This window comes from Octodon degus, unplaced genomic scaffold (genome assembly GCF_000260255.1).
Source record: "Octodon degus isolate 3935 unplaced genomic scaffold, OctDeg1.0 scaffold00113, whole genome shotgun sequence".
In the NCBI taxonomy this organism is placed as follows: Eukaryota; Metazoa; Chordata; class Mammalia; order Rodentia; family Octodontidae; genus Octodon; species Octodon degus.
This window is the reverse complement of record NW_004524689.1, coordinates 4,411,746-4,421,929: the sequence shown is the minus strand read 5'-3', so window position 1 is coordinate 4,421,929 and position 10,184 is coordinate 4,411,746. Positions and strand designations below refer to the sequence as shown.

General features: G+C 53.6%; 1 protein-coding gene across 10 annotated transcripts in view; it reads right to left on the bottom strand.

Annotated features, from left to right (window-relative positions):
- The window catches only part of Camta1 (calmodulin binding transcription activator 1), a 766,244-nt gene that overhangs the window by 507,571 nt on the left and 248,489 nt on the right, over positions 1-10,184 (bottom strand). For all 10 annotated transcript variants that reach the window (XM_023699407.1, XM_023699408.1, XM_023699410.1 and 7 more), the window contains exon 5: positions 8,183-8,250. In XM_023699407.1, the coding sequence (XP_023555175.1) occupies positions 8,183-8,250 (68 nt within the window). The remainder of the gene's footprint in view (positions 1-8,182; positions 8,251-10,184) is intronic.

Genomic DNA, 10,184 nt, shown 5'->3' with positions numbered 1-10,184 from the left:
GAGGAGGAGGAGGAGGAAGAGGAGGAGGAGGAAGAGGAAGAGGAGGAGGAGGAGATGCTGGGCCTCAGAGAGGCCGGGCCTTGTGCCCCTACCTCCATGCTGTGAGGAGGCAACTGTCCCAGCCACAGGGCCTCTACTCCCTCCACTCCCTCTGAAACCTTGGGACTGCATGCTGAGCACTCAGACCAAAGCCAAGGGAGCAAGAAAAGAAAGCAAATAAAAAAGTGAGGTGAGCAGGCCAAGAACATGAGAGGGGGGAGGGCGGGAAGCAGGAGGGGAGGGAATGGGGGGGGGTGCAGCCAAACGCAGTGACAACAGGGACAAGTAGAAACCAGTGGGGGCACAGCTAGGGGTGGCTAGGGTGCAGATGGGAGAGGCCAGTGTATCTTATCAAGTTGGAAGCAGACAAGGGGCCGGTAACTGACCCAGCCGAGCAGGAAGCTATGCCCAGGTGCTCCACTGGCCCAAGCTCTGGCTGCAGAGATGGAGGGACTGAATGCAGGTGGCAGCAGTGCCACCAAAAGGGGAGGGTGGGCAAGGCCCACACAGGGAGCAGACAGACACCCCCACGGCCTCCCAGCTGCCCCGAGCAGCCAGGCAAAGCCTTCCAGCCTCTGCCTTTGCCAGGCAAAGGGCCCTGAAAGACCTGGACTCAGAGAAGCAGAGATGCAAGTAACACATGCCAGAGACTGAGAAGGTTTGAATGCAATCCCAGCATTCTGGAAGGCTGAGGCAGGAGGATCACAAGTTTGACCCCAGCCTGGGCAACTGAGCAACTTAGGGAGACCCTGTCTTAAAATAAAAAGGGCTGAAAGTGTAGCTCCGTGGGAAGGCCCTGGGTTCAATCGCCAGCACCATAAAAGCTTAAGAATCTAGGAGAGCTAAGTGACACCTTCAAACTTAACAGTGACATTCCAAGCCCCCTGAGCTTCCTGCAAGCCAGCCCGAACCTCCAGGCAGCATGGTGTGCTCCTCTCAGGAGAAGCCAGAGAGAAGATCTCAGATTCCCCCAAGCAAGCAACAGCTGGATACTCCACCAGCCACAAGCCGGCGGAGCAAGAGAGCCACGTGCCCACTTAGCACGGGAGGAAAAGGTAACAGCCAGTGTAACCTTGGCACTGAGCAGGGCTGAGGCAGGAAGATCACAAGTTTGAGCCCAGACTGAGCAACATAAGGACTTAGCAAGAAGCTGCCCCAAAATGGCTTTTAAAAATATTTTTTTTAAAGATTTATTTATTTATTTGGTATACCAGGGATTGAACCCGGGGCCTTCTGCTTGCCAGGCAGGCACTTAGACCGCCGAGCTATCTCCTCAGCCCCCCAACTTGACCTTTAAAGGGCTGGAGATGTCGCTCCGTGTGAAGGGCTGGGGCTCAACACCCAACCCTCAAGAAAGAATGAATGAAAAAAGGAAGGCAGGAAAGAAGGGAGGGCAGGAAGGAGGGAATAGAAGTAGAACATACTGAGTTGTAATCCAGAGGTAGAGATCAGAACCTCTAGGGTGGGAAGCAGCCCCCGCTAGGAAACAGGACTGGAAGGCAGGCAGAGGCCCCCATTGTTCCTTGCAAGCTTTCCAGAAATTCCTGACTCATTACCTGTGTGTGTGTGTGTGTGTGTGTGTGTGTGTGTGTTCATTTTTAATAATATTAAAATAATAAAAGAAAGTGGGGGGCAGGACATGCAGCCAGGGGAGTCTAAGGAGGAGCAGCAGACAAGCACCCCAAGGCTTCCCTCTCGCTCCAGGAACCCAGGACCAGCTCTGCTGGCACTGAGAAGCAGAGGGGCAGGACCAAGTGACAGTCCTCTCCCACCAGGGCCACACTGGGGCACACACAGCAGCCCTACCGTATCCACCAGCAGTTGAGGGAGGCTTGTGTGTCCTCTGATCTGGAGCCCAGCGTAAGTGACAACCTCACCTGCTGGACAGTCAGCTGGCCCTGCCCTGGCCACTGCCCTGGCCCTGAGGAGTCCAGGAGGTGGCCTCTGTGGCTCACCTGCTATTATAGCAGGTCCTTTGCAACTCCAGACAAAGAACCCAGGATCCAGGACACAGCCACGTCACACAGCTTTGGGACATCCCAGTGCTGTCGAGGCACCGCTGACACAGTATCAGGATCCAGGTCACAGCAGCCCCGCCTCACCCCACAGGTAACAACAGGACCGAGCCCCGAGACATCCCCATGCAGCCTGGCTTTCCACACATCCCGACAGGCACTGCACCCCAGACCCTTGCGCTACCACTACGTCTTGGCACAGGGGGCACAGTCGGGGCTTAGGCGCGGGTTTGCTCTGTGGGGTAGGCATGCTTGCTGCGCCTGGAGCTGGCCTACCACTGTGTTCACTGCACAGTGGGTCCCCAGGTCAGTGGAGTGCAAGGGTCCCTTGCAAGGACCCTGGTGTGAGCCTGCACCCTCCACCCTCATAGGAACAGTCCCTCACACCTGCCTACAATGTTCACCTGGATACCTGAGAAAAAGCACAGAAGCAACGCTCAGAATTTCTTACATTGTGGTAAAATTCATGTGGCATAAAATTCACCAGCTCTGCCCGTCTAGAGGTCTAGCTCCGTGTCCCTTCCAGGGCTTCCCTCCTTCCTCACTTGAATGTCCATCCCCAGTGAAACAGACCTGGCCCTCCCTCCTGGGAAAAATCCTTCTACATCCTGCCCCACGGCAGGAAGGGGACAATGTTTGTTCCTGGTTTATGTCACTTAACACAGCACCTTCAGGTTTCATCTGTGTTGGAACAAGGGTCTGCTTCATTCCTGGTTAACTCTGGGTGTTTTTTCTTTAATCATTCACATGGAATCTCCAGACCACTTTTGCCATCCTATTCTGGTCCCCAGGTGAGCAGCGCCCCCACTCCTACCCTAGGAACAGCGGCCTCCTTCTCTAAGACCCGTCACTGTCTATGCCAAGGAGCTGTGGCCCAAAGGTGGCCTGCAGGTCACTCCCTGTACTGCTCATGCCGAAGAAGCTAGGAAAAGCAACACCAGCTGCTCAGGGCCCGGGGAGAGCCTGGGAAAGTGGGCATCTACGTGGAGCCCCTGTTCACAGACTGGTGCCACCGCCTGGACCCCCGGAGCTCTCGAAGACAAGGGACCCACTATGGCAGCAGCTGGCAGGCCTGCTGCACTGAGATGGGCACACACGCTGCTCACTGCACAGTAGGGATGTGGCCTCCACTGCACCGAGCTCGCAGGAGACAGCGAGACACAGGACTGTGTCCTTGAGGCCACTGATCCCGAGAGCAAAGAGCTATACACTGCAACGGCTGGTGATCCAGCCCTCGATGATGGTAGCTGATGCATGCTAAGGAAGCTAAAAGGGAGGAGGCCTGGCTGTCCTTGCAGGCTCTGGGGAGGCTCTCAGGAGGAGGCAGACGGGGCTGGGGGTGAGGACATCGGGGTGAGGTCCCTAGCCTGGGGAAGGCACAGGTGACATGGAAGGTGAGTAGGACAAGCAGAGAGCGGCCCCTGCTGTTGGAGGACATTCAGGTGGTTTCAAAGGAACAAGGGCCTTCAACGCCACATTAGGGTTGGCCTTGTATTCACAGGATGCCCCGAACGCTGTTGGGAAAAGAGCATTCAGGAAAGCGGCGTCCAAACGTTCCTCAGCATGGGGAGAAGGAATCCAGGGGCAATTTTCATGCCCAACACGATCACGGTGCTGAGCCTGCAGCCCAGGAGAAGAGAGTGGGGATTCCAGGCTGGAAAGCTACCTGAATCGGTGACTGATTGGATTCAGGGGACAAAAGAGAAGGAGCAGTTAGGGGAAGGAGCCAAGGGTCCGCTTCAGGGTCTCTAGAAAAGAGGGAAGTCAAAAGGTGCACCCAGGGGGAGGAGCTGGGGATCAAAGACAACATCCAGCTGTCCTGAAGAGAAACAAAGTCACCCATGGAGTTAGCTGGGTGCAAAAGACTCAGTGTCCTCGCCGACCGACTGGGACAGGAAAAGCGCCACAGCCCCTGGGGCTGGGAGAACCCAAGGGGTCCCTCAAGTGCTCTATGCCTACCTAACACTCAGAGTCCACTTCTCTCCTCCTTCCTATCCACCCTCCCACAACATGATATTTTACTTCTTATTGACCAAGAAGCATTTAGTGTTCATTATAGGAAAATTCTATTACTAGACCTTTAGTGCATCTGTGTTAAGGTGCCAGCTATATCAATCCAATTAATTCATTAGGTAATTAACAGCAATTCCCAGCTTCCTCCTCACTGGTATAAGCAGGATTCCTGGGATGGACAGACTTCCACTCTAGTCCTGAGCATGGCATATTTCCAGCTTCCAATTCCCATTCTACCCATGCTGGGTTGGGGCAGGGCAAATCTAGGCCAGGAGAGGGTTGAGAAGCCCCAGTCTGGTGTGTGGTGCCTGGTCCCACAGGAAGACCCCACCTGGTGTCTACTTCTTTGGACTGGCTCAGAAGCCGTGAAGATGGGAGGATGGCAGGAGGCATGGAGCTATTCCCTAGCCTACCTGCCAGTGTCTGCACCCACTCTGGGCACGAGGAGCCAGGGCAAAGCAAAGGCTAACAGCACAATGGTCCTGGGTTCGAGTCCCAGTCCTAACACTGACTCCCAGTGTCAGCCCCTTGCTGCCAGGTGGAGCCGTGAGAGGGACACTAAAGACCAGCACCTGGCCAGCAGCAGGTGCAGGGAGGCCAAGCCCAGTCACTTATCCTGTCCTGGGGCTAGACAGGGAAGGGGGTGACCCCGTCACTCCATGGCTCTGAATACACCTGCACAGTGGGAGTGTGGGGCTGATGGGCTGAGCGCACAGCAAGTGCCAAATAAAGACGTCTTGAGGGGTGATTTTTTAAGGTGAAGGTCCCAGCCCTGATCCCAGAACCCGGGCTGGTGGAACGTTCAGCCCTGCACCCTACCACCCTGTCATGGCTGCCCCACGCCCCCGGCCCCCGGCCGCTGCAGCGCGCCTCATTATCAAGCAGGTGAGTGGGGCTCCCTCCCAGGGCCCTGTCTGTAATTAGGGCAGCTCTGAGCCAGGGCTATATTTAGAACCCCCAGCCCTCCACAAGCCCCGGAGACCAGCAGTGGGTCCCACCGCAGCGCCTATACCAACATCTATATGTGAGCTGATTACAACAATTAATTTAATAGGGATTCCTCCACACAAACAATGTATCATTTTATTAGGAAACTCTATAAATGTCAGTGGCGCAATTCATTTTTATTAATTTTCTAAAATGAAATTAGCAGGGGCGGCGGCGGCGGCGGCGGCGGCAAACAGAAGTTGCACTGCCTTTTCCTTCCGCGGAGCATTGGTGTCATTAATTTGTTAATACCAAGAGGCCAGTTTGTATGAGCTCAGCAGCTAACTGCGCCAATTAATTCCAACATCGGAGACGGGGGGAGGGACCAAACTCAACCCGACAACTAATTTAGGAAGGTCCTTGAACAACCGTGGCAACTTCTCCCTCTCCTGGGACAGGAAGCTTTCGAGTATAATATGGAGCAAATATTATAGCACTAATAGGAGCCCGTCCTCCCCTGTCCCTTCAGGAAAGAAATGGTCCCTCCAGAGCCTGGAGCCATCCTGGCAGAGGCCTCTGAAGTAGGAGGCTGCACCTATAGATAAGAGGGACAGTGACACCCACAGGTGACAGGGACCGTCGCACATGCAAAGCAGGGCCACACTTAGTATTGAAGCAAATGTAACTCCACCTTCCGCACGGAAAGGAAAAGCGGAGCTCCCCAAGGAGCTGTGATGACTTTCTGACCACTCCTTAGCTACTGGGTGGCAGCACCTGAATCTGTTCAAACAGGAGCCCGTGGCCCATCTTCCACCCAGGTGCCTCCCTGCCTCAGCTTGGGAAGTCTCTCACTCCATTTACACTCCACAAAGCCCAGGGAGTTGTGCACGACCACAGGTGACAGTCACTTCTCCATGGAAACCCAAATCCCGAGGCCGAAATGTCAATTCCCCTCACCTGCGGGTGCTCCGTGGCGCCACACTCTCAGCATGAGCCTGTGGCCGGAACTGCAGCTCAGGAGAGGCTCTTCCCTCCCACTTAGAGTCAAGGAGTCTCTTGCAGAGGCGAGAAGAGGGTGTGGAGAGGCTGGAGGCTGCTGCAGCCGGGGGTACTTGAGCCAGGAAGCAGACCGAGGCGGAATGCACTGCTCCTGTCCCGAGGTATCAGGCCTTGGTCCTCAAAGGGAGGCTCCAGCCAGGCCGGCCCCATCCTGTCCCCTGGGAACTTAGTCAAAATAATGAATTCTTGGGACTCACTCCTGGTGCGCTGTCAGACACCAGGGAGAGACCTGAGGGTGTGGCTCACGGCAGAACAGTTGCCTAGCAGGCCCAAGGCCCTGGGTTCTATTCCCAGTACTAAAAAACCAAACTGGGGTAGCCCCTGTGACATGCATGCTCACATGCCTTCCTAATGCCTACTCAACTGTCTCTCTAGAAGATGCGCCCAGAAAAAAGAGAGGTGCGGGTGTGCTGAGCTTCCCACTCCGTGATACAGCTGAATTCCGTAAACACAAGACGTCATCACCACCCCTCTGCACTCCAGCCCCGCCCCACTCCACGGGAATGCCCTTTCCACCCCATTCTTCTTCTGCCAGGCCATAAGACTTGCTGTCACCACTGCAGTCGTGGCATATGCGGCCCCATTCAAGCAGGGAATGTCTCTCACTGTGCCTGCATGGCTTGCCCTGGGCTCGTAAATGCCTGCTCTCTGCTATGAGAATCAACTGTCCCAGACAGAGGAGACCTTCTCACTCTAGGCAAGATTCATGGTGCAATCCTAGCCCCCAACCAAACGACAGGCGACACACAGATCCTCATGCAGGAAGTGAAGTTTGTTGTTGTAAAAGTCACTAAGTTTAGGGATCATTTCTTATGCAGCATTATCACACCCAAAAATGACTGATACAAGCCATTTCATTTTATAGCCTAGGAAATCACAGTCCCAGAAGGCTGAAGAGTGGAGGAAATTTCCAGCTCTCAGCCTGAAAGGTCAAAGAACGAGAGTGGCCTGCTGGAAGCATCTCAGCAGTCATCTCCCTTTCCTCAGTAGCCTCTGATGTCCAAACTGGAACATCCTTCCATCACCTACAGAACGCTAACCAATACATGCCGGAGGCTAATGAAGAAATATTTTAAAATATCTCTTAGAAGGAGTGACCACTCCCAGGGGGACCTATTTTTCCCCTACGGTTCAGGAAGGATTAGCAAGCCAGATTATCACCAGGGGTGCAGAGGACACAGCTCACCCCCTTTCTGGGTCCAAGAGTCGCTGGTACCTCTGTCCAGGTGGAGCAGAAGTCTGGCCCTCTCACCTCTTAGACTCAACCTGCTGTCCAGCCACCCTGGCAGCCACCCTGTAGCCACCCTTGTCTGCAAACCAGCACCTGGCCCTGTCACCGCTAATAGAACTGTGGTGGCAATTGGAAGAGAGCGACCCAGAATGACTGAATCTCTAGACTGTAAGATACCAAAAATAAAAACTTAAGGGTGGGAGAGGAAGGAAGAGGCCTCCTTTAAAATAAGCCCTAAATCCCAGCCTCGCCGTTCTTCACAGGATAATAACATCACTTGCACTGGCAGGACACGGGTCGGTTGTATTCTTGCCAATTCCCTCTATTCCCAAGTGGGTGAGAGAAGGTAAATGTTTGTGGCAGTTAGTGGGTAGAAGGACATTTACTGCATAATAAACTGCAAACTTGGCCATTGCTTCTGATTTGGGGCATCTTCTCACCAGCAATCAAGAATAACTCGACTTTCAGTTTGTAAAACACACTGAGATAAAAGTGGGCAGTTAAACTGGTTTCTCTTTTCAGAAAGTACATTTCTAGAGCCTGCTGGTGGCAGCTGGGCCCTTTCCCAGCACTAAATCCCCCTGATGCTCCTGCCTGAAAAGCCCTCCTCGCAGCCAGACGGAAGGCTGCGCTGCCCTGGCTGCCACATCACAGTTTCACCTTACGGGACAGCAGGTCCCACCTTATGGGACTGGTTCTTAAGCCACCGGATCACAGGACCCGCCCCAGGACTTGGGCCAATTACTGTGAGACCCCGGGCCACCGAGCACAGCAGGACATTTCCAACCTGTGGAGCCGGCACCACCACCGAGATGACTGGCCAAGTCAGGTAATCCATGAAAATCCATCAATCTATTGACTGCACATAGTTGAGAAGCTGCAAGATCTGGGACATTACCTTGTCCTAGGGGATGTGGTTAGCCATTCTTCGTGTTTCTCAAAGGTTATTAAATAAGCTGCAATTTCCTGAAACAGAAGAATAAAGAGATAATAACAACAATTAGCTCACGTTGAACCCTGAGAAGAAAGTTCTCGTTGTTTCGAAGCTGCTGTCCTCCTGTGTCGGACGGGGCTCCGCCTCGGCCAGAGAAGCGCTCGACTCGGACTCTGCTTCTATTTTGACTTCCCGAGTCTTTTTCACTCAACCTGCCGTACAGCAATAATCAAAGCACTGGGTTTCAAAAGAGGAGTCGGTGGCAAGGACAAAAATACGTCTCTGTGGGAGGAAAACATCAGACACCCTTTCAGATCCTAAATGTCATTAACTTGCAGGCGGGAGAAGTGTGCGGCAACAACAGGTCTCCATGTATGCAGGGGCACAACTGGAAGTTTAGTCTGCTTTTCTGAAGCTGGACAGATCTCTCTGCCTTGTCACAAGGGATGCCGCATTCTCTCAGTGTGACTCCCAACCCCCTGAGCCAAATCACACAAAGATTAAAAAGGAAAGAAAAGACAGAGCCTTATTCCAGAGAGACAGCGAGGAGGGAGTTAGCCTTTCCCAGCCCTGACACTCGGTCTGCGAGAGGTGCTTCAGAAAAGAGTAATGGCAGCTGAGTCTAAGGCAGAGACGGGAAAATGCAGGCACCTGAAGGTAAATTAAATATTTATAAACACAACATGCTGCAGATAGAATCACTGATTTGTTAATCATTCCCAGGAAGAGCCACTGGGTGACGTCAGCCTAAGTCATGGCTCCAGCTCTGAGCAGGAGATGGCCCATGACCGCCAGCTCCACACAGATCTGTTAACATGAATTGGCAGAGACTGAAGTGAAAGCCAGGCTGGACCAGTACCTGGGCGCATGATCTCAGTGCTGATAGGACATGGGCCTGCTGCCCCAGGCCATGGGAGAAACACAGCACAGCTCTACCTGCCGCCAGGGTGGAGTAGCCTCCTGGCTTGGAGGACGTGACACGCCAAGTCCACCATAATGGACCTGACACCTGCGATGCTGTGATGCCATGCATGGCCTTGAGGGAAAAGGCTAGAGTAGGGAACAGCAAGCACACCATACAGGAAGAAGGCCACAAGGCCCAGGTGGGGACCAGGGCCTCACACAACTGTCAGAACCGGTCACTACCACAATGCAGCCAGTGACTGGGGATCAAGGCCCCAAGCCAGCTCCATCTGGAAGCCTGCACCTTAACAGAACCTCAGGAGGAGCTACCTGAAGCAAGAACAGAGTGGGTCCTTGTGCAAATTTCTATCATCGCTATCAGCTCCAGAAATCAGAGGTTAAGTCTCATCCCTGAGCCTTTCCTGCTGTATTTCCTTTCCTTACACTGAGGTCTTGCTGTAGGTTGACATCACCTCACCTGGCAAGTGCTCCCTAACTACTCAGGACAGGGATGCCCACCCCGCCTGTGCGCTCCCATGCACCTCACCAGAACCTTCCTCCCGTGCATCAGAATTATTGTTCTAATTGCAGGCTTACTTGGAGGACATCTCCATTGGACCATGTAAGGGTAAGGAATGCACCATCCCTCAGGTGTCCTCAGAATGACTGTCCTGGGACTCACAGGAAGTACCTCATAAATGCTAGATTGTTCAGATGGATGGGCCAGTGGGTGAGAGGATGGATGTGTAGATGGATGGGTGGATGGATAGGTGGATGGACAGATGGATGCATGGATGGATGGATGGATGGATGGATGGATGGATGGATGGATGATGAATGGATAGACAGATGGGTGGATGGATGGTTGGATAGGTGGATGGATAGATGGACAGATGGACGGACGGATGGATGGATGGATGGATGTATGGATGGATGGATGGATGGATGTGGGGGGTGGACGGATGGGTGGATAGATGGACAAATGGGTAGATGGATGGATGGGTAGGTGGGTGGATAGATGGATGGATGGATGGATGGATGGATGGATGGATGGATGGATGGA